We start from the raw sequence: 24,659 nt of genomic DNA, 5'->3' as shown, positions 1-24,659 counted from the left end.
AGGTCTTATAGATTGACCACTCATTGGTTTTGAGACTAGATGTCATCTCTAGTATGTATCTTCAGAGTAGACCCTTCTCCTTCAATTTGTATGGTAGGAAAAGCTACCTGGGCCTAAAATTTAAAACACAAATCTGCTTTCTGCTGTTTGACATTTGCTCACTTCATCTCTGTGTACCTGGTTTTTCTAAATTTTCTTTGGCCAAACTGATTATCAAGAGGAGTGTTTGAATGTGGATATTTTTCTGAGACCCTTAAGGGAATACAGGTGCATATGTAATTAAAATAGTCACCTACTGACATTGAAGAATTGTGAAGCCAGTCACTGGTAGAGGTGATAATTCTATAGAGGCTCTCCCCATCCAGTGGGATGTTATGTTTTACCAGAATGTTACATGAAATGGACAGATATTTCTGTCTTGGGGGTTTAGGGCACAACATTTCTGAGGAACTCTGACTCAATCTGTCCCTTCTCCTTTCACAGGGCAGCAAGGCGAACCCCATCCCTACTCACTGGAGCTCAGCTTTGATTTTTAACCTCCCTTCCCCACCCTTCCAGAACACACACATTCCCATTCCAAAATTGATTTTATAAAGACATTTTAAACATAATGATGCAACTTGGTGTGCACTACGGCAAATTTACAGGTGGTTTTTTTTTTCAATTGTTTCCAAAAACGGGACTTGGATTTAAGATGTAATTTTTAAATTTCTATTTCTATTTTTTCTGCAGCAATTGGGTTAGAGGAGGAGGAGCCTTTTAGCCTCTCATAAACTGACCTCTCTACTTCCTCGTGTATTTTTAAGATTGATTGATGATGTGGAAAGGGCTTTGCTTGTCTGCTACTGAGAACTTCACCCTTGGCGGTTTTTGTGGAAACTGCTTTTGGAAAGAGAAAAGAAATGAACTTTACTGACTTGACATTTTTGCACCTCCCGTTTTTCTAATCTGGGCTATTTTTATTTTTGTTTTTTTACAGTGAGATTTTTTTGATCTTCAGCTACAGTAAGTTATTCCAATTTTTTTTTTACATTTTTCCTGACTTTCCGCTGATTTCCTTTTTATTGTTGTTACTAGTTACTATTATTTATTATACTTAATGATGGTGATGATGATGATGATAATGACACTGATGATTTTTAACCGGATTAAAATCGAGTTTTTCTGAATGTTCATTAAGAATTTCTCCGGCCTCCTGATTGACTTTGGAGTTTTACATCTTGGGAGAGAAAGTGAAGGCATTAGCATTTTTAAGTGGATTGATCACATAAACCTTTTCTCTCCCAACCCTCCCCCCTTGCCCTTATCCCCTTCCCCACGCTGGAAAGAATTTTACTGGCTGTTAAGTCTGTGACCTTATTTTTCCTGATCTTTAACTTAACTGTTTTAGAGCATCTCTGGACGTCTGTATTTTTTATTTTTTTATTTTTGTTTTTTTTATTTTTAATCTTTCATTTGTTAAATTTTTAAACTGTGCTGCAATAAAATGTGTGTGGTATTACTTAACACCTATGATGGTGATGGCATTTTCCCAGAAAGCCATCCCCCTCCTGTTTCCCTTGAAATCCCATCCTGCTTTTCCTGTACACTACCCATCATCACAAACCACAAGCTGCAGCAACACGGATGCCCAGCCTGGAGCAGCAGCAGCCAGGATGACCTGGAGCCAGGGGGGCCTTCGGAACAGATGCACACCCTTCCTGGGTGATGGTAAGAGGTGTGAGGTCCACTTGGTTTCATTGGAAAGACTAGGAAGTAACACCTGTTTAAGTTGATGTCGTGCAGGTGATAGCTTCTGGAAATGTTTAGGTTAGGCTTTTGTGTGTGTATCTCAAAAGATGTTTCCTAAGGAAGGACCCTTGAGGGTTTTGTACACTAATGGAATTATGAGTGTCAAACTTGGGGTGCTGAGGGTTTTTCCTAAAGCAAAGAGCAGCTGAAGTTTACATATAGTTTAGAATGAAAATGACGTTTTAATGATCAGCAAGACAAAAATGTTAGATATTCTTTTTTTCTTAGATTATTGCAAATTAGTAAACATTTTCTGTCATTTAGAGTAATCTTTACATTGTGACAATAAATTTGGATTGTATTTAGGCTTTTTTATCATTAAAATTTAGTGTGAATCAACCCACAAGAAACATGCTTTGATACTGAAGTGCTATCTGACTGGAAGGTTTTTTTTTTTTAAAGAAAAGGATAAATAGACTTTTTAATCTCAGAAAGCAGGGAAATCTGTATAATCTCTGTATCCAAACCAGGAAAGATCAAGGATTGACCTCTTTTTCAGTGATTACTTGTGGCCCAGCTACATATTAGGGAATCGACTGTGTTCCAAAGGTTAATGAGACTGAATATTCACAAGAAAAATGCAGAGATTAATAAGGATGTGGATAGTCAAAGTGTTCAAAATAATAGCAGCCTGTAGAAATCACAGAGAGTAGGATGCAACTGAGTGACTAATACACGGTAATATTTTAACAACGGTGAAACGTTTTGATAATTCACTTGAGAGTTGCTTTAATGTTGAGCTGGGGTAAGGCCAGGAGAGAAGTAGAGTGGCTTTTAAAGGTATACTTAGCTATGTGTACTGGAGTAAATCACATACTTGACCCCTCCCCTTACTCCTATTGAAAGTAAAATCTAGTTAAAGTGAAAACTGAAGGCAGCCTCAAAGGAAAACAAAATGGGAGAAAATTAAGTAAAATGCTGTGAAGTTACCTGGAAGAGGAATGGAAAATTTTCTTTTAGGTCCAGGTTTTATTGATATCGTTTTACAAATCCATTATTTCATGGGTCATGTTCTTCTGGTTTGCGGAATGCGAAAAGGTATAATAGTTCTTCGGGGATTCATAGCCTTGTGAGAGAGACTGATGGATGATATAATGTCACTGTGGTTAAAGGTAGGCACAGAGCCTATAGAACTGTGCAATAGATGGGCGCCTCATTGACTCTTAAGAGTTCAGGAAAGGCTTTTAGAGAGTTAAGGCCAGGTTATAAAAATTTTAATACCGTGCCAAGGAATTTGTACTTGATCCAGAAACTGACGACTATTAAAAGATTCTGAATTGAGGAATGATATCAGATTTTCATTTTTAGAAATGTCATTGTAATAGCCATGAGGAAATGGCCGTAGAGGAGAATGAGATTGGAGTAGGTGATAAGTAAGAAACTGGAATAGAGGGAAGAATAATGAACTGGCTTTACTGGCCAGTTCACTGGGCAAATATCACTGCCAAAAGCAATGGTACTGGGATTAGGAACCAGTAAATTTAGGATTTGGTGGTGGCTGTGATATGGAGAGTGACAGATTTGGGAAGATTCCCAGCTTTCAAGTTAGAAATGTTGTTTATTAAACATTGGAGTGCTTATTCTGAAAATCACCATTAGGCTTGGGCATATACAAGTGAACAAAACATACTGTCTCCTCCCCTCTTGAGTATTGTAGACCATTGAGAGAGAAGAGAATAGCACTTTCCCAATCTAGATCCATGAAGGAAAAGAGATGATAGTTAAGGGAGCCAGATACAGATATGGCAATGAAAGGGTGCTGCCAGCAGAGAGACCTTAGGAGCTAAGTGTAAGTAGGACTAAAGACTAGATTAGAAGACCTGTTAAAATAGGCCACTGTCTATTCATCTCTTGAAGAAGATAGTAATCCTAGGCCTGAGGGCACTTGGCCCTGGTTTTTCAAATAAGATTTCTTTGTGTGTATTAATGAACAAGAGTTTGAAGAGGATATTTAATTAGGCTTTAGGAAGTTAGTTATTTCTCTAACACCCCTGTTGAATCAGACCTGACATAATAGCTTTCCTATTTGAAAGGAAAAATGAAGTACAAAAACTTCAGTTTCTTGAAAGTGGTAAATGGGGAACTTACCATATGTCCATTACTGTTAAAGTTCCTGTATTAATTATAACCTTATGTAAATATTACTGTCTTTTCACATTTCAGAGATGAGACTATTCAAGCACAGATTTGCATAATTTGCCCAAAGTTAGACATACCTAATAAATGTCAAGTGAAGCATGGATTCAACCCAGGCAGTTGAAACTATAGATATCAAGTCATAATCATACTAGACTGACTGTACATGACATGTGAAGTATTCTAGAAAAACATCTTTGATTAAAGTGCCTAAAACAAAAAACTGCTCTGGACTTCTGTTTTTAGCAAGTTTTAAGCAAAAAGTCACTGTTAAACTATTTTGTTCAGTTTACAACAGTTTAAATAGCATGACGTATCCAAGGTAGTTATTTGGGTAGATACAGGTTTGTAGTATAATTTTCAAGACTCTGGTTGTAGCAACATTCTTTAGGGAAATAAACAATTAACATTTAAAAGTGAGTTTCAGTTGGGAGAAAAAAAGTAATCATATAATTTATGGTTTTAAAAAATGTGTAACCCAGAGGGATTTACTAAATCCAGTGGTCCTTTTTCAATCCTTATCAGTCTTGTTGGTATGATTTAACCAGTTGAGCTGCCACTTTTTAAAAATATTTTTTACTTAGCTTCCAGGTTTCATTCTCTTTCTGGCTATTCCTTCTCCCACTTAGCTCTGTGGTTCAGTTCTTCCACTTCACTTTTCTACTCATACTTCCCTGTGTCATTTCATTCAGTCACATGATTTTTTATACTGTCTATAAGCTGATGATGCCCAAACGTGTATCACCAGCCTGGACTTCTCTTTATTGTCTCTATCCAGTTACCCAACTGACAGCTCCTGTGAGTGTTAAGTATATATCAGTTTAAAAGTCCAAAACTGGGCTCCTGCTGTTCTTCTCTCAAACCAGTTTCTTCTGCAGAGTGTTGCCATTTCAGTTAATGAAACTGGCATTTTCATGTTTACTTTGGTTAGCCATCCTTGACTTTTTTTTTTCTGTCATACCTCATCTTTGGCATTGTAGAAAACAGTATCATTTCTGCCTTTTAATTATAACAAGGATTCACCACTCATTCTGCTGTGACTTGATCCAATTTCAAGCTGTCATTTGTCTTTGGCAGATTATTAGAATAGATTTATATTTCTTTTATACCTCTACCCCAGTGTGTGGTAGCTAGATTGATCCTATTAAAATAATAATGTTTGACCTGAGTTTCTGGTTTGAAACTCACTTAATAGCTGCCTATTTCAGCATTCAAGTCAAAATTGTATTGTGATTTACAAGATGTGCTGTATGATCTGTTATGCACCTCCTCGTTAATTGTATACTACTCTGCTTCAGCCACACTGGCCTCCTTAACTGAGATTTGAATATACTAAATGTTCCTACCTCAAAAGCCTTTTTTGGATGGGGGTGGGGGCGGCGGGGGTGGTTCTTCCCCAGACAGATTGGATTGCTCAGTTCATTTTCGTTCTTACTCAAAAGTCATCACCTCTGTTGTTTTCTCTCATTTAGCCTTCTAATTTCTCTTTAACACTTTTCATCAGCTCACATATTATAGAAGTTTATTTTCTACTGTGTAAGATATAGAGAAAATATCTGGAAAGATGCACGTGAAAACACCATTGATGGATTACTTCTGGACAAGCGGGAAGGACTTAGGGTTAGAAGGAAACTTGCTTTGTGTGGTCAAAGACCATTATTGAGCAACACAACAGTATTTTGCTTCTAATTAAACCTAAAACTCCTTGTTGTCGATATACTTCAGCTCTTTGATTTTATTTCTGAATATAAGTAGCATAACTGGCTTCTGTGGTAGTTTAGTAAGTGACTTTTTTAGTTGTAAAAGCAGCCTTAAATTAGGTTTGCCTGTGATGGAATGAGTCCCATTTGAGGATGTAGGCTGCTGTATTGCTGGTGATGGGGCTTTAATAAAAATTTGAGAGAACTTTGTCATTTTTTAAGGATTTATTCTCCACTGGGAATACATAGCCATTTTTAAGCAGTAGCCATAGGGAAGGAAATGGCAAGCCACTCCAGTATCCTTGCCTGGAAAATCTCATGGACAGAGAAGTCTGGTGGGCTGCAGTCCATAGGGTCGCAGAGTTGGGCATGACTGAGCGACTAACACTTACAGTAGATTAAGGGCTTCCTCTGTGACTCAGTGGTGAAGAACCTGCCTGCAAATGCAGGAGACACAGGTTCCGTCCTTGGGTTGGGGAGATCCCCTGGATTAGGAGATGACAATCCACTCCAGTACTCTTGCCTGGAAAATTCCATGGACAGAGGAACCTGGTGGGCTTCATCTATGGAGTCACAAAGAGTTGGACACGACTGAGCACACATGTAGTAGATGAAAGGGCATCTGAGTTTTTCTTCCTATCTAATCTGATTCCAGATTGACCTTTCTGAAATACTCTTCCTATTTATTGTTTACATTAACCTGTGGCTTTTGAGTTGGTTTCAGAACTAATATAGCTTCCTGGAAATTCATTGAACCAGTCTTAGGCTTTTCTAACTTTCTGGAATAACATTTAGGAATAGTTGAATACATGTTAAATGAGAAATTTCCCTTAGTCCTCTTACTAAATTCTGAAAATTGTGTAACCATAGTGTGCTATAACTCCTTGAATTTTTAAATTTAAGGAATTACAGTCTTTGCCTTAGTAGTTTTGTGATAACTTTAAAAAACTTTAGAGCTAAAATTGAGGTAATAAAGTGTTCTTTCCAAGGAAAAAATTTCCCTTGTTATCCTTGAAAGTTTGTTGGCTTCCTGTGTTGGAATTAACGGTTTGTGTTAAGATTTAGTTTTACTGAAACTAAAAAGGAAGACTAATCAAATGACTTGATTGATGTGAATTTTTAAAAGAAGTTACCCCCATCTTTATTTTGGCCTTAATCCAAATTAAGCAATGCATGCACATACAACATTTAGAAAATGCAATGGAGGCCCATCAAAAAGGCATACTTACCCATCCAGAATAAAAGTTTTGATGTGTCCTTTCAGACTTTTTTTTTTGGTGTATGTATGCTTTTGAAAAAGTAATGTCCTACATATGACTCCTGTCTGTGGGATTTCCCAGGCAAGAATACTGGAGTGGGTTGCCATTTCCTCCTCCACGGGCTCTTCCTGACCCAGGGATTGAACCTGCCTCTCCTGTGTCTCCTGCATTGGCAGGCAGATCATTTACCACCAAACCACCTGGAAGGCCCCCTACATATGGCATATACATTTAAGTAGTCGTCTTTTTTTTTTTCAGCATGAACGTAACATCAATATAAAATGTTATTAGATACAGCTCTCCTAAAGATTATAATAACTGCATAGTATTACATTGCATACTTACGCAGTGTTTTTGCTTAACCAGTACTCTATTGTTGAGTTCTTACGTTTTTCCTTTTAAAAGCAATTGAATAGTCTTACAGCTAAGATTTTGTGAATAACTCTTAGTTATTTGCTTAGAATTAAGCCCTAGAAGTATAACTGTTCAAGAGCATGCATGTTTTAAAAGCTGCAGTCTTGGTTGCTCTCTGAAAAAGGTAAAAACAGTTTACTTAATGTAAGTGACCACTAATATTTGACTTCTAATTTTGTTAATTTCTTGAGTCTTTTTCACTGTGTTTCAGAGTTTGGTCCTGAAATTTAGATGTTCTTCATGTTTGATAAGTCTATTAATTGAAGAGTAAGAATGTTTAAAGAGTTAATACATTTTCTGAGTAAAAGGCTCCCACCAGGTTAATTGCTACGAACTTGTCTGGCTTTGGCAAATTTGGGGTAATCTTGTTTTAATCTATACCTACATCCATTCCCTTCCCTTCATGTTTTTTTTTTTTTTTAATTTTATTTTAAAACTTTACAATATTGTATATAAATAATTGATTTATTTCATCTATAGCTATTTCATTGTTTCTTTGAAAGATAAGGACTCTTATCACACAAAAACATGTAATAAAATATATTTGAAGACCCTAAGGTGGTACTCTTTGAGGACTGAGTGAGGCATTCTCTAGGTGTGTTTTTTCTATGGGAATGGTAGCTTGGATGACTGTTTTTTTGCTTACGTGTTATTTTGCTTATTCCTTCCTAGAATTTGGAAACTTCTGTTAATCAGAGATAAGTGTAAAATTTTGAGTGAGAAGCTTGGTAATGATTATCCTCATGTGTGATAAAATTGAGTTTTCAGGCTAGCAAAAGATGGAATTTGCTGTATTCCATATACATTTTGGGCTTCCCAAGTGGCACTAGTGGTAAAGAACCTGCCTGCCAACGCATGAGACGTAAGAAACTCTGGTTCAATCCCTGTGTTAGGAAGGTCCCCTGGAGGAAGAAATGGCAATCCACTCCAGTATTCTTGCTTGGAGAATGCCATGGACAGAGCAGCCTGGCAGGCTATAGTCGATAGGCTCACAAACAGACACGACTGAAGCAACTTAGCACACATACACATTTTACTACTAAATTCTAGGACTGTACTTTAGTTGCTTGGGTCTGAGAGATGGAGAATGATGTAGTAACTTTAAGTTGGGTTTCCCTATTAAAAATTATTTTGTTGTACCATCAGATCTTTTGTTCTCAATTCAGAAATCCGTGACAGTTTTTCATGTTTGATCACAAAACCTGACTTCAACTGACATGAGACTATTTATAGTCTTTGTTATATTTAGTGACTATGCTTATGTATTATTGCAGAAATGTTAATGTATTATATCTGGTAACTGGATGCTTTCCCAGATCCCACTCGCTGTTACATAGCAAAATTATAGTATTATCTTTGCAAAATCTGAAAAATCTTGATTTTTTTCCTAATGTGTCTCCTGGTGACACTTTAAAAAGTTTATTTGTTGTTACTAAAGGCTCAGTTTGAGTTCACCGATAACATTGAAGCTTTCTACAAGATAATAAATGAAGTCTTATGTGTAAGTATTGTTGACCCTTGCTATTCAGACTATGATCCACAGCAATAGCATATCATTATCATCATCTGGAAGCTTTTTAGAATTACAGAATACCATGTCCTACCCTTTCACTCCTTTTTATTACTTGGGAATTGGAAATTTTAATAGACTTTCTGATGAGTGTTTTTGCTCTTTGGGGAGCATAGTTGAGGGTCATAAAGTAGCCACATTTTATGTAAATTTGAGATAATGCAGTATTAAAGATGACTCATGTACAAATTTTGAATAATGACTCTTCCTAATTACAAATAGAATTAAAAATCAAGTAATTACCATCAGGCAATCTGAATAAATGGCTGAGCCACTTAAGCTAGTAATCAGATATACATGCCATCCTGAAATGTGTGTATTTTGAATTATCTGAGCTCTTAGGCAAATCATATATAGTGTGACCAATGTGTAATTATTTCTTTGCAATAAATGATAGCTGAAACATTTGAAAAATGTAACCTTGTAGGTCAAGGTGGCTCTTAAGTTATGACCATTTTTTCCTTTTCCCAGCTTTTGAGACATAAGAAAACAGAATAATGAATTTCTTTCACCTAGATTGCTATGTTTGCTTTTTCTCAAATGTTTTGCTGAAAACAGTCAAGATTTATTGGCCTTAGTGAAGTAATTCTTAATTCTTTTGCTGTGAAAAGCATTCTCTTACATACTCCTAATGCTTATAGATTCAGGAGCTTTTTTTCAAATGGTTTAAAATATTCTGAGGAAACAGTTGTTGATGGGGAGTTTTCCGGTATAGAAGTTGTTTTAGTTAAGAATATGGTGGGTTTTTTAATGCTGTATTTTTTTCCCCTACCCCCTAAAGTGTGATGTAACACTCATAGAATAGAGGTGACTTAACATTTAATGATGGGTGAGGAGGACGCATTAGGAGTATGGAATTAACTGATAGAAACTACTAAACATAAAATAGATAAGCAAGGATTTAACTGTTTAGTAAATACAAGTGGCATTGTTGGTGAAGAACCTGCCTGCCAATGCAGGTTAGATGTAAGAGACGGGGTTTCAATCCCTGGGTCAGGAAGATTGCCTGGAGGAGGGCATAGCAGCACATTTAACTATTTTTGCCTGGAGAATCCCATGGACAGAGGAGCCTGGCAGGCTGCATTGCATACTGTCGCATGAGTTGGACGTGACTGAAGCGACTAAGCATGTGTACACAGGGAATTATACCCAATATCTCTGTGTGTTGGGACTGCCAACAGACATAGAATGAGAAACACCAAATTACAGAATGCAACATCTAGTGAAAGTTTTGTTGTCCTAAAGATGCCCATTTCCTTGATTTTACATAGATCTGAATTTCATTAAGGAGGGGAAGCACTCAACTTTTCTAACTTCTGTTAAGAAATTTATAGAAAAGCATTGATGACTACACCAAGCCATATAATCATTAAATTCCAGGGTAGCATGAAGCTATCTTTACAGAACGAAAAAATTAAGAACTGTTACAGTATTAAAGAAAAATTTGGAGAAAAGAGTATTCTAAAACCTCATGATCTTACCACATCCTGAGATGTCTTAACACTTTAGTATGTTGTCTTCTAGATAATTTATATATTGTGTATGCTTAACATCTTGAAAATCTCTTGGTATCAAGTTTTTTTTTTTTTTTTATTATATATATTTTTGGCTGTGCCATGCAGCTTGCAGGGTCTTATTTCCCCAGCCAGGTATGAGCTTGTGCCCCCTCCAGTGGAAGTATGGATTCTTAACTGCTGGACTGACAGAATTCCCAATTAGTTATTTTTTTTAAGTTGCTGCTTGTTTCCAGTTAGTTTCATATTATGTGTTTATTTTCCAATTTTTCACTGTAGTATGTCCACATCCTTGATTCCTTCAGATAAGTTCTCAGAGGTAAGATTATTGAGTCACAGAACATGCATGAGGTTTGTTTTTTTTTTTTTTTTTTTAAGAACATGTACAATTTTAAGGCTTTGATAAAATAGTCCACTTCTGAATATACCGTTACTTGTTCATACTGTCAGAAATAACGTGTGAAAATTTCAATTTAAAATATTTCTATTTGTTTGGTAGGTATAGTGTTTGGTTTAATTTTTAATCACCTTTTGTGTCCTTGTGTCTATGTCCCATTTTTTATTGGTATGTACCAATAATAGAAAATGATGTAGTAGTAAGAGCAGCTGCAGTGGCTACACTTGCTGTGTGCCAGGCACCATGTTCAGTGTTTTCTGTTTCTTCACTTACACCTCATACCTATCCTATGAGAAAAGTGCTTTCAACGATACTCATTTTATGATGGAAGAATCTGGTGTTTGAAAGGATTGGCTTTCCAGAGGGAAGTCCACACCACTTATGTGGTTAAGTTTGAAATTGGAATGTCTTTATTTTTTAATATACAGTATTAGCTTAAATTGTTGTGGACAAATACATATTGCACACATTCATCAGTTTTTTGCTTTTTAATGAGGGTATATTTTAGTATGGGGATGTCTCTTTTTTTCGTATTTTCTATTCAGGAAGTTCTCACGTCAAAGTTAGTTACTCCTTTAAATGTAGTTCAGTCACAATGGGCATGGCGTGACGGTGGGGATAGGTATCTTTGTATATACCTTTTCAGTTGAAATATTTTTTGAAATAGGGTAGTCTAAACTTTCATAGTTATTAACTTGGCTCTTAGAAGTAAACCTGGTTAGAGCTTTTCAGTATACAGAACATTCGCAGAAAGGTTTTTCAGTTGAGATTAATCTTATTAATTATCATTTCAAAACTAAAATACAGCATAAAAAAAACTTTTGAAAGAAAATTGTGTTAATCTTTGTTGTTCAGTCGCTAAGTCATTTCTGACTCTTTGCAACCCCATGGACCGCAGCACACCAGGCTTCCCTGTCCTTCACTCTCTCCCACAGTTTGCTCAAACTCACGTACATTGAGTAGGTGATGCCATCCAGCCATCTCATCCTCTGTTACCTGTTTTCCTGGCTTTAATCTTTCCACCATTACAGTCTTTTCCAGTGAGTCAGCTCTTCTTATCAGGTAGACAGAGGAGTGGGTCTTCAGTGTCAGTCCTTCCAATGAATATTCAGGGTTGATTTCCTTTAGGATGGACTGGTTGGATCTCCTTGCAGTCCAAGGGACTCTCAAGAGTCTTCTCCAACACCACAGTTCAAAAGCATCAATTTTTCAGTGCTCAGCTGCCTTTATGGTCCAGCTGTCACATCCAAACATGACTACTGAAAAAACCATAGCTTTGATTATATGGACTTTTGTCAGCAAAATGATGTCTCTGCTTTTTAATATGCTGTCTAGGTTTGTCATAGCCTTTCTTCCAAGGTGCAAGCGTCTTTTTAATTTTGTGGCTGCAGTTACCATCCACAGTGATTTTGGAGCCCAAGAAAGTAAAATCTGTCACAGTTTCCACTTTTTCCTCTTCTGTTTGCCTTGAAGTGATGGGACCAGATGCCATGATCTTCCCTTTTTGAATATTGAGTTTTAAGCCAGCTTTTTCACTCTCTTCTTTCACCCTCATCAAGAGACTCTTTAGTTCCTCTTCACTTTCTGCCACTAAGGTAGTATCATCTGCATATCTGAAGTTGATAATTCTCCTGGCAATCTTGATTCCAGCTTGTGATGTTCAGCGTTTCTCATAAGGTACTCTGCATGGAAGTTAAATAATCAGAGTGACAGCATACAGCCTTGACATACTCCTTTCCCAATTTGAATGAGTTTGTTGTTCATGCCCACTTCTAACTGCTGCTTCTTGACCTACATACAGCTTTCTCAGGAGACAGGTCAGATATTCCCATCTCTTTAAGAATTTTCCAGTTGGTTGTGATCCACACAGTAGCTCAGCTGGTAAAGAATCTGCCTGCAATGCAGGAGATCACAGTTAAATGCCTGGGTCGGGAAGATCCCCTGGAGAAGGGATAAGCTACTCACCCACTCCAGTATTCTTGGGTTTCCCTGGTGGCTCAGATGGTAAAGAGTCCGCCTGCAGTGCGGAAGGCCTGGGTTGGGAAGATCCCCTGGAGAGGAAACAGCTACCCACTCCAGTATACTGGCCTGGAGAATTTCATCGACAGAGGAGCCTGATGGGCTACAGTCCATGGGGTCGCAGAGTTGGACAGGACTGAGCAACTTTGACTTTCACACAATCAAAGACTTAACATAGTATAGCTTTAGTGTGTTAATCTTACTAAACTTTAAAATGATGGATGAGCCCGCTTATAGTATGTTGAAAAAATCTGGAGAATTGGGAGAGATTGTTAATACTTCACACAACAAAGTTTGAAATTTTCTTCAGGTTGGAACCAAGGACTAAGAATTAGATAGAAGAGGATTAAATAGTATATGAAACACAGAGCCTTGCACTTAACAATGAATTCTGCAGATACTGACAGTGCTAAAGATAACAGACATGATAGCATCTGGGTAGCATCTAGAATGTGGTTCAGAGCCTGTTAAGTTTTAGAATTGAGTATCTTTTTCAGGTTGTGAATTCCTTGACTTAAGTGGCAATTCAAGAAGTTTGATGATTAATCATCCTCAGAAGAATTTGGGGACATCGATCTATGTGATTTAGTTTTTTTTTGTCATTGAGGTCTGTTGCACTATACTTTTACAGGAACAGTCCTCTTTTATTATCATGAAATACTTATTAAAACTTGGAAACATGCAGAGAGAGAAAATATTTACTTAACAGCATCAGCACTCAAGAGATAACTATTATCAATATTTTAATGTTTTGATCCATTTTCTTGTCTCATTAGCTATAGATATATCTAACCTCTATATATGTTTTATATTCTTTTAACATCTTTACCAGTATGTGAACTGTCTACAACATGTTTTTGTTAAAAAGCTAATCTTTTTTTACTTTGTCCAGGAATTTACAAAACATCTTTTGTTTCTCTTTAGATTCCAAAATAGGAATTTATTTAACGTCATCAGTTGCTTAATTAGTACAAATTTATTGACCTCCCTATTGCTTAGCACTTAGCTTTAATTAAGATTTTTTTTTTTTTAAGAGCTTTTTAAAAAATTAGTTTTTGCTGGAGTAGCTTTACAAAGGATTTTCAAACGAGCTTACAGAAACATATACTAGTTTTACTTAGTTACAGCAGTGTTAGTGCCAGTTTCCTCCTCTACCCCACTGGATGATCATTCTGCATATCTGACAGAAAAAACTGTTTTGGGGGGAACTTGCTCAAGAGTGTGTTGTGGTATGTATTTCTTTTCCATTTGCTGTGATAGGTTCTTTAAAAAAAAGAAAAACCTTGAACAGATAATGTGTACTTCTGTAAAATAAGCCATTCTTGTCTCAGCCTTCCTGTTCTTGTTCTGGTAACAACTGTCTAAATGTACCGTGTTTGATCTGTGTCTTTCCCCTTCCTGAATGATATTAAAGTTACAGGCGTGATACTTGAGATGGGAACTGCAACAAGGCAAACATTGATTCAGTATTATCTCTTACACTATCTGCATTAAATTTCTCTTGTTTTCACAGAAAAGATCTCTTTCCCATGGTGTTGCTTTCTTAATCTTCCTACTCTTGAGGAGTCCTAACAAGTTGTGTTGTATAATGTCCCCACAGACTTGAAATCTGATTGTTTCCCTGTTGTATTGATTCAAGCCAAATATTTTACTAAGAATATTGCTTAGGTGACATACGTTTATTTCGTCAAATCAGGAAGCATATGTTAGATCACTTCATATAAGTGGTGACTCATTTCTATAGTAGTAGAGGTACTTTTTTTTTCCTTTTATAGTTAACAGTCAGTCATACTTGGAATCCATGTAAATCCTATTGTACTCTCAACAGTCTCTTCACCCAGTGCTTTTGCCATATATTGACAGTTGTCTGAATCAGTTCTTATATTGGTATAATCGTCACTGATTTAACAGGTTGTGGTCTGAGTCTTTTTCAATATACTTTTCTTAAAACACTTCTTCATGTTAACAGTTTATTATTTTATTCCCCCTTTTCGTTGCTCATAACTTTTGGGGGGACCATTTTGTCTTACTGTTTTGACAATTATGATACTTCTGGCCTGTAGAGTGAGACTGGTCTCCGTTTGTTTAGATGGCTGTGGGGTACCATTTTTACTTTTAATCTGTTTTTGTTTTTCAGTTTTAATATTTTTATAATTGGTTCTGGAAGTATAGTTGATTGACAGTGTTGTATTAGTTTCAGGTGTACAATGAAGTGATTCAGTTCCATGTAGTTTATCTTAAAATGGTCAATTTGGTGTTCTTGTGGCCTGAAAGTACCACCATGTGCTATTTTTTCATGTTAATAGTCTTTACATGATAGTCTTTACCTTGGGACTGTGTCTGTGGTTTGATAAATAATTAGCTTTGGGAATGAGCAAATTACAGTCCCTTGGTATCCTAGGAAGATTGATTCTAGGACCCTGGCAGATAACCAGATTCTGGGATGCTCAAGTCCCTTGTATAAAATGGTATATTTTATATACACCATTTGTGTATTTGCATATAATCTATACACATCCTCTCATATACTTTGTTTCTAGATTACTTATACTACCAAATATAATATTATAATTATATTAATAATACCTTAATGTAGTATAGTTGTAAAGAAAATACAATTTAAAAAAAGTAAATTTGTATGTTAATGCATATATGTGGAACGTAGAAGAATAGTATAAATGGTCTTATCTTCAAAGAGGAAATAGAGACACAGAACAAACATGGATACTATAGGGAAGGGGATGTGAACTGGTAGATTGGGATTAACATATATACACTACTATGTATAAAATAGATAACTAATGAGAACTTCCTGTGTAGCACAAGAAACCCTACTTGGTGCTCTGTGGTGACCTAAATGGGAAGGAAATCCAGAAAAGGGGCTCTTTGTACACGTTATGGATGATTCACTTTGCTACACAGCAGTGTAAAGCAACTATATTCCAAAAAAAGGAAAATCAGTATGTGTCAGAAGCACCAAACACAGTGCTTAGTGGGGTATTGTACATTACAGTTAATTCATTTAAAGACAGTGGCTGGCTGGCTGCTTGCGTAAACAAAGCAGTACCTGCTCTGTGCCAGTTCATATATTCTACTGTTGAAAATGTTCTGAAAATAAAACATACCTGAGTTTAAAAAAAAAAAAGTAAATATAGTGTAAATGTTATATAAATGGTGTGTAGCAAATTCAAGTTTGGGGTTTTGGAACTTAATAAATTTTCCCCCATAATATTTTTTGATCCATGATTGTTTAGATCTACAGATGCAGAATCTGCAGATAGGGAGGGCCACCTGTACACTGGACAACTTTCTACAGACATGGGCAGTTTATTGTTGCCTGCTGAAGGAGGCCAGAGGGAAATAGTTGATGAATGCAGTGAAGACACATAGGAAGCAGAGAATATGATAGGGGTGGGGAAGAATAACAGGAAAGTAGTGTGAAAGGGACTTAAAGGGGCAAAATAGGAGCTTAAGTGTGTTAAAGGAAAGCAGTTCAGATCAGGTGATGTTGCTCTAAGTAGGCAGAGAAATTTATAGTATCTAAGAGGTACTGAGAAACTCTTGATAAGAAATTGTGAAAGACAGTGTGAGATAGGAAGTCTTTGGATTCAAGAAGATGGCTATCATTTAAAAAATTTGTCAACTCATTGCTGCCATCTAGTGACACTTTGTCTTTAAACTACTTCAGAGAAAGGAAATAGCATATTAGGCATATGGGAGTTGCACACCGTAACTCAAACTTCAAGATGAACAGTTGAAAATAAATAAAATTGACAGGTCAGCTTGTGTTCCAACTCCATTCCAAATCTACGTGATGTAGATTTCATGAGTTTTGGTATAGGATATGAGTGATGTGGTAGAATTGGTGATAGAAACACATTTCTGTATCCATGAATCTTGAGCAGTTCTTACCCTTCATAGAGCCACTCATTGCTTTTACTGCTTCAACATAAAACGTAATCAAATGGACACATACATCCTTTGGTGTAATCAAGTAACTCAGTATTCTTGGTTTTAACTTTTACTCACCAATCTTAGTAATTCTTTGATGATAAAAAATTGTGAAAATAACCTGGGGTGAAAAGATAGCAAGCACACACACGTGTATGCATCCATTAAGTAGAGGTTTGAATTCTACCACCCTGTAACCTCTAGGGAAATACTCAATCTTTTTCCGTTTATACTGTGATGGGATTCTGCTTTTCTGGAAACCACTTGATGTCTGCTACTGAGTTGAAACAGTTCACAGAGTAACCAAAGAGTCAGTCATTCCAGAAATACTTCCCTATTTGGTTTTAATCTTTGAAACTAATTTTAGGAAAGAAATTGATTATGGTGTGTTTTTTATTCTATGTGCTTTTATTTACTTACAATCTTTAAAAAGTTAGGAGAAATTGACTTGTCCGATAAGGGTGACTCCAAAATGTAAACTTCTGTGACCCATGAGGCACCCTCAAATACACTTATTTAGATCTGTTTCGTTTCTATTTGTCTTTAAAACAAAAAAAACCCAGCTTAATGAATTATTATAAAGCAAAAGCCCTGTAGCATCTACTCAGGTTGAGAAAATAGAACTTTGCCAGCAAGGTTTATAGTTTGGAATGATTCTGTGGCAGTCCAGAAGTAAATGGAGTATATTTAAGGAAAGAAAATGTGATTCAGTGATTTTACACCCAGTGAAACTGACAGATACAAAGGACACAGGCAAACTGTTACTAAAGTTGCAGGAACTGATAAAACTATTTTCAAGCTGTTTCTAAATAATAATATTAAGGATAAGCTTGAGTTACCATAATCCCTAGAGAGATCTGGTAGAATTTTTAGCATGAATAACATTACAAAAAGATACTACTACTTGAATATAACCTTGCAGAAGTGTCACACGTGAGTCTGATCAAACCTTTGGTCACAGCTTCCAATTTCTGAAAATACGAAATATGTGGAATTATGCTAAAGATATGAAATTTTAAAAAACTGCAGGACAAATGCTCAAGATTCTTCAACAGATAAATGTTAAAGGGGAACTTATCTAAAAAGAGCATTAAAAGACATCAAATCTGTATCAGTGGGTAAGAGTATTACTACCCAGGGCTACACATTAGGTAGTAGAATTATTTTAAAAGGAAGAAAGTGATTTTACTGTGAAGTTAGTAGTTTTAGGAGGAGGAGGGAAGGGATTGAGAAAGGAATGCACATGGGGCTTCTGAGTATTGAGATTCTGTAGAGACTTGAGCTGCGTTAGCACCTATGGACAGTTTTACTGCAGTACCTTGTACTCACCCACTGTTGTCTCAGGCAAGACCCTCCCTGTTGAAACTGCTTTTCCTAACATTTGTTCTTTTCCTTTCCAGTACATACTACCTGGATATTTTGATGTTCTTCAGTTTTCTGGCTCTTCTAGGTGCCTAGTTACTTCTTCTGCTTCTCCCACAGTGATATATAACATGCATGTTAGCTTCTGACTTGCCCTTACCACTGTGCATTATGGAGTTTTGTTTGGGATGCATTGACACAAAGTTGTATTCTGTATGCTCTTCATAGGTTTTTGCTTTACTCACAGTTAATTTCTTCTTATTAAACTCAAGGAGAGGGATTTACCTGGTGGTCCTGTGGTTGAGAATCTGCTTTCCAGTACAGGAGCCTGAGTTTGTTCCCTGGTCGGGGAACTGGAAATGACCCCACATGCTGCAACTAAGATTTTGCAGACCACAACTAGAGATCCTATATGCTGGGGCAGAGATCCAAGATCCTGCCTGCCACAAATAAATAAATACTAAAGAAGAAACTCAGGGAGCTTTTACCTGGATTTATCACTTGTGTGTATATATATATATGTGTGTGTGTGTGTATATATTTTTTGTGAAAAAATTTGCTGAAAACTGGCTTATGTCTCCACTTAAAATAATAGCAAACCTTAAGAGCCACGCAGAAGTGTTATTATTTGAAACCAGTTAGGCCTCTTAGAGAAGGCAATGGCACCCCACTCTAGTACTCTTGCCTAGAAAATCCCATGGACGGAGGAGCCTGGTAGGCTGCCATGGGGTCACGAAGAGTTGGACACGACTGAGCGACTTCACTTTCACTTTTCACTGTCATGCGTTGGAGAAGGAAATGGCACCCCACTCCAGTGTTCTTGCCTGGAAAATCCCAGGGACGGGGGAGCCTGGTGGGCTGCTGTCTACTGGGTCACACAGAGTCGGACACAACTGAAGCAATTTAGCAGCAGCAGCAGCAGGCCTCTTAGTAGGTTTCTGTTTTGATTCCTCTTGGAGTTGTAAGGCTTTTTGGTGTTCCTGCTTAAGTTGAAAGGCTGTTAGTGGTTCTGAGTAGCCACTGTTAGGTTAATTTTTACTGCTTAGTGTCAAAAAAAATTGTAAAGATACAATTTAGAAACTCCAATAAAGGCAGGCTGTTTCCTGAATTTCAGAAGGCTAGGAGCTTTAAAGTTTTAGACTCAGTATGTGTGTGAAAAGACAAGATATTTGATGGGCCAGAATGGTAGTGGTCATGTGTAAATGTTATACCATCTTTTTTTTTTTACATGTATATAAGACCTTTACATAATCCACAAGAACTAGTTTGTCATTTTCTTCTTGAGGATTGGAAAGTTATGGCACCCCACTCCAGTACTCTTGCCTGGAAAATCCCATGGGCGGAGGAGCCTGGTAGGCTGAGTCCACAGGGTCGCAAAGAGTCAACGCGACTGAGCGACTTCACTTTCACTTTTCACTTTCATGCATTGGAGAAGGAAATGGCAGCCCACTCCAGTGTTCTTGCCTGGAGAATCCCAGGGACGGGGGAGCCTGGTGGGCTGCTGTCTATGGGGTCTCACAGAGTCGGACACGACTGAAGTGATTTAGCAGCAGCAGCAGCAGCAGACACTACTATTCAGTACCTTTCAAGGGGTTAAATGGGAAACAACCTTAAGAATGTTATTCTAAATCTAGGGTAGATCCCATCTTAAGCCCTGTTTAACTTTGGTGGTTGGAGTGGGAAGGAGCAGAAGATGAAAAACTGATAGAAAAGTTAAAGAATATCAAAACATCTTGCACTTTAAAAGACCTAAAATGATTTCGTGAATCTCCACATGATTACAGACTATGCCTCTGTAACATATATAAAAATAATTTTTGTTTTGAAATGGTCTGAGCAAAGTTGTGTTTTCTTCCTTAACTGCTTCTGGTTCTTTTTTGATTAAGGCAGTGTTCTACCTTCTAGTTTTATCATCATCACCATCCAGCATTATTAAATGTCCTAGCTATATTTTGTACTGTTTTTACATAAAGAATCATAACGTTCTGTAAAAATGATGTTGATATTTAAGTATCTGTTGGATGCTATAAATCAATCAAAGTACCTGGAAATAGGTTATTTCCAGAGTGAATGAGTTGGTTCTATTTATTGCCTTCATATAATAAAGTTAATTAAACTTGAAGGGCAGAGTGTCACTTGTCCACATTCATCTAGCTAAAGAATAGTTTGTGGGCAGAAACTGGAGTTCTTTATGTGGCAATGAGTGAGACTCAATAAAAGCAACATGCAAAAAGGTGGAGTTATTGATAGATGGCAAGGGATGGTTCGATTAGCATGACTGGGACAGTGAAAAACAGAAATTTATGGTAGAGAGATTAGGTTCTGATTTGCTTGAGGAATTTTAAATAGTGAAGTCACTTGGGATTAATAATTTCCAAGAGGATTGTGTGTATTATGTGAAGAGGAATTTTCCCCCCTTGAAGTGATAGTCTAGCAGGAATATATTACAGAAGAGGAGGTTGAATTTCTATAAGGATATATATTCATGGGCTCAAGTCTCTGAATACTAATAAACTTGATGCTGTGAGATCCATATTGTTTAAGTTGACTGATAACTGTAGGTAGAATGGTTCAAAATAAGAGTAGAACAGGTTTTTACCAAGGATTATTTTGTTCTTATTATCTTTTCACCTGAATGCATTTTTTTCCCCTCTCAGTTTTTCAGCTTTGTGAGGCACCATATCATCAAAGACAATGGCCAGCAATGTTACCAACAAGACGGATCCTCGCTCCATGAACTCTCGTGTATTCATTGGGAATCTCAATACCCTTGTGGTCAAGAAATCTGACGTGGAGGCAATCTTCTCAAAATACGGCAAAATCGTGGGTTGCTCTGTTCATAAGGGCTTTGCCTTCGTTCAGTATGTTAATGAGAGAAATGCCCGGGCTGCTGTGGCAGGAGAGGATGGCAGAATGATTGCTGGCCAGGTTTTAGGTAAGATCTGTGTTGAATTAATTTTTCATTGATTATGTAATTCAGATCTGGAAGTTTTTCTGTTCATGTTTTCTTTCTCTTTCTCTCCCTCTCCATAAAAGCTGTTAGTCAGAGAGGTGTTCTGCGTGTTATGTCTGACATCAGCCTAATAAAAATTAAAAATCAGGTTTATAGGTCTAAAGAGAATTTTAGACCTATAAAATCTTACCATTTGGTGTAGTAGAAACTGGATAACCCTTAGTTGGCAGTCTTGAGTAAAGTAGGAGAGAGAGGAACAATACTTCATAAGGTACTTTTGCTGCCTAAAATGTCTATGTCATTTTGAACACAGTCGACTGGGTGAAGACAACAGAGCTTAGTCATGTGCTCTAGAGTCAGATATATGTTAGGGCCTTATAACTATGTGTTGGGCAGCCTACATAGCTTTTCTTTGTTAAAATGTGTGTGTGCGTGCATGCGCTACCTCGGTTTATTATCTATTCCTGAAGGTAATACTACTATGTGGTTGTCAAGAGAATTTAGATAACATGAGAGGATTAATTGAGGTGATTGATAATAAAAGGTTGTCTTATTTTAGTTCCCCAGTAGGGTTCGCCTCTGATCTAGCATGTTGAAATTTTTGAGAAATGAGATCTGAGCTCTATTCAGACAATTTATATTCTAAACTTGAGATCTCATTACATATGTTTCAGTCCTTTGCAAATTGTTGTTTGAAACTCGAGATATCTCATCTTTGGCCAGTGGATAGATCACCTTTAAGTTGGTTCCTGTGTCCTTGAGACCTTACTCTTGTGATACTACATTTCTTCTTGCTTACTGCACCACAGGATATTCTGGGTCATCTGTGTATCTTATAAGAGTGTTGGCTCCTTTTAATGGGAGTTATTTGGAAACCCACTCCCTGTATACTAGGAGTGTTTATTGAATTTTAATTGCATCTTGTTAGTTTCAGTGGGCAGAATAGGGGACACTTAGGTTTTTAAGAAAACAAAACGTCAGATTTTTATGTGCACATTGTGCCACAGCCTCAAGCAATCATGTCTCTGTTTTTATCAAAATTACTTGATTTTGGATATTGACTTAATACAGTTTTCCCTTGATGGAATAATACATGTTTGAACTGCATGGATTCACATCTACATGGATTTTTTTTTTTTTTAATGTGTATTAACATTACTACAAGAGCATTGGTAGAATCCCAGTGCAAAACCACAGATAATGAAGGGCCAACTGTAAATTTATATGCAGATTTTCCACTATACAGAGGGTCAGGGCCCTAACTCCCACGTTGTTCAAGTGTCAACTGTACTATAGAATATCATGAAATAATTCTATGAGGTTGTAAAATCAGTTGGATACACAATGTAGTTAACCTTGTTACTACATTTTTTAAACTGCTTTAAAAAAAAGCCTACCTTTAGTTTTATAAAATCTTACGATTCCAGAGTCAAAACTGTAAAAGTAGGGTTGTTACAAACATTAATCACTAAAAATTAGAAATGAGTTTAGTGAACTAAGAACTCTGAAGATTATTCATAAATGTAATGGTGTTTAGCAGATAAGACAATGTACTTAAAAATCTTTTTCCAGTGGTCACTTGATGAACTGAGTTTTGGAGAGCTGGCTAGCTTTTATTTAATTGTTTTTTGAGAAATTATCTCATCTGTTAAAATATTTGGGGGAACATGAATTCTTTGATAGGTAGTGGGTGGCATGGTGAGTGACTGGGCAGTTTGGCGTAGATGTTTTAAAAATTATGTTGTATAAGGAAACTAGAATTGTTTTCTTTCGATTCTTTGCCTTGGAGTGTGTGCATGCATATGAAGATTTACTTTTATAACTGTTTACTTATAAGCAGTTCACTGTACAGTGTTTATTTTTTAATGCAACTTTTCAGTTTATCCTATTTGTAAGGAGAATAAAAATCCCCAGTTTCTCATTGAGGTGTTCAAGTCGAGGGTAAAAGGTATTAAAGGTACTTCATGTGTTTTGCATTTCTGTTTTGTTGTTACAGAACAGAGGACAAAGAAATGGAGGATTAAGTCCTAACCTTGTAAAAAAAATCTTGAGCATATTTTATATAACAAGGAAAGATGAGATACATCATTTGACTTTTGTTAATTATATGGCCATGTACACTCTAGAAAGGTGCAGTTTGAGACACCTCCCTCCCAACAGAGTTGTCAATAAAGTTTTTTTTTTTCCTCCCCCAGATATTAATCTGGCTGCAGAGCCAAAAGTGAACCGAGGAAAAGCAGGTGTGAAACGATCTGCAGCGGAGATGTACGGGTCAGTACCAGAACACCCTTCTCCGTCCCCTCTACTCAGGTCCGGAACTTTATTATTTATAACTGCATTGTGTCCATCAGTGGGCATCTTCTCTATCTGTTTTCTGGATGTGGGGAGGGTTAACTGTAGTATGTTTTATGTATGTGAAAGGACTGCTTTATTAATTTTGTGTTAATAGGCTTCATTTTACCCCATTTCCCAGAAAGTTGTTGGAATTCCTGAGATTTTTTACTATTAAAGAGTAGTTTGTTATTTAAAGTGTTAGTTGCTCAGTTGTGTCTGACTCTCTCGTGACCCCATGGACTGTAGCCTGTCGGGCTTCTCTGTCCAGTGGGATTTCCCAGACAAGAATAGTGGAGTGTGTTGCCATTGCCTTCTCCAGGGAATCTTCCTGACCCAGGGATCAAACCCAGGTCTCCTGCATTGCCAGCAGATTGCTTAGTATCTGAGCCACCAGGGAAGCCCTACTAGTATAAATTAAATTCCTTCAAAAGGAGTTACTTAGCTTCTGAGAAGCTGGGGAGGGAGTAAGAAAGGGAAAGAGGATGACATAAGAATGTTTAATTTACTATTGTGTTTTTCCATATTTTTATTTTAGCTCTTATGTGTTGTCATTTTAGCAATCTTATGGCTAAATTTGTAGTTTGGCCACTGTATGTCCAGTGGCCTAAAGTGGTTGGAATTTAGTGATCTGTTGCTTAATGATTGGGCATTAGTCCGTGCTAATCTTGTTGATCTATTTGTTGGGTTGGTAGGGTGGGGTTTTTTTTTTTTTTGTTCCCATCTGCTGTTGTCAACAGCTCCAAATTAATCCTCTTTGGTATTTGTTTTTCAGCTCATCTTTTGACTTGGACTATGACTTTCAACGGGATTATTATGACAGGTATGTTTAAGATGTTTTCTCTTCCAATTAGAGGCTGTCTAGTGAGAATCATTTATTTTTCTATTTTGTGGTAATGTTCTATTTTGTAGTAATGAATAACAAACATGTTTTCAAATAAAGCCCCCTCTTTTCTGTCAGAACATAATGAAAAAAAAGTGTGTTGTTCAGTCGTGTTTGACTCTTAGTAGCCCCATGGACTGTAGCCATCCAGGCTCCTCTGTCCATGGAATTCTCCAGTCAAGAATATTGACTGGAATGGGTTGCCATTCCCTTCTCCAGGGGATCTTCCTCATCCAGGGTCTAACCCAGGTCTTTCACATTGCAGGCAGATTCTTTACCATCTGAGCCACCAGGAAGCCTAATGGAAAAATAACTTCTGCAAATCATTAGACTAGATAAGGGTTATTTTTTTGTTGATTTTATAGAATCAGTTTATATA

At 36.9% G+C, this 24,659-nt stretch overlaps 1 protein-coding gene across 12 annotated transcripts in view; it reads left to right on the top strand.

The window, feature by feature from the left end:
• Positions 1–24,659, top strand: part of HNRNPC (heterogeneous nuclear ribonucleoprotein C) — a 52,338-nt gene that overhangs the window by 3,782 nt on the left and 23,897 nt on the right. For 3 of the 12 annotated variants that reach the window (XM_070378319.1, XM_070378311.1, XM_070378317.1), the window contains 4 exons: positions 980–1,005; positions 20,771–21,048; positions 23,262–23,376; positions 24,173–24,220. In XM_070378319.1, the coding sequence (XP_070234420.1) occupies positions 20,808–21,048; positions 23,262–23,376; positions 24,173–24,220 (404 nt within the window). In that variant the 5' untranslated portion in view covers positions 980–1,005; positions 20,771–20,807. Of the gene's footprint in view, positions 1–483; positions 648–732; positions 1,006–1,535; positions 1,718–20,770; positions 21,049–23,261; positions 23,377–24,172; positions 24,221–24,659 lie in introns of those variants that run through there. The other 9 variants (XM_070378316.1, XM_070378312.1, XM_070378321.1 and 6 more) reach the window with 7 other exon arrangements.

This window comes from Bos mutus, chromosome 10 (genome assembly GCF_027580195.1).
Source record: "Bos mutus isolate GX-2022 chromosome 10, NWIPB_WYAK_1.1, whole genome shotgun sequence".
NCBI classification, from domain to species: domain Eukaryota; kingdom Metazoa; phylum Chordata; class Mammalia; order Artiodactyla; family Bovidae; genus Bos; species Bos mutus.
This window is presented reverse-complemented; position numbering and strand designations above follow the sequence as displayed.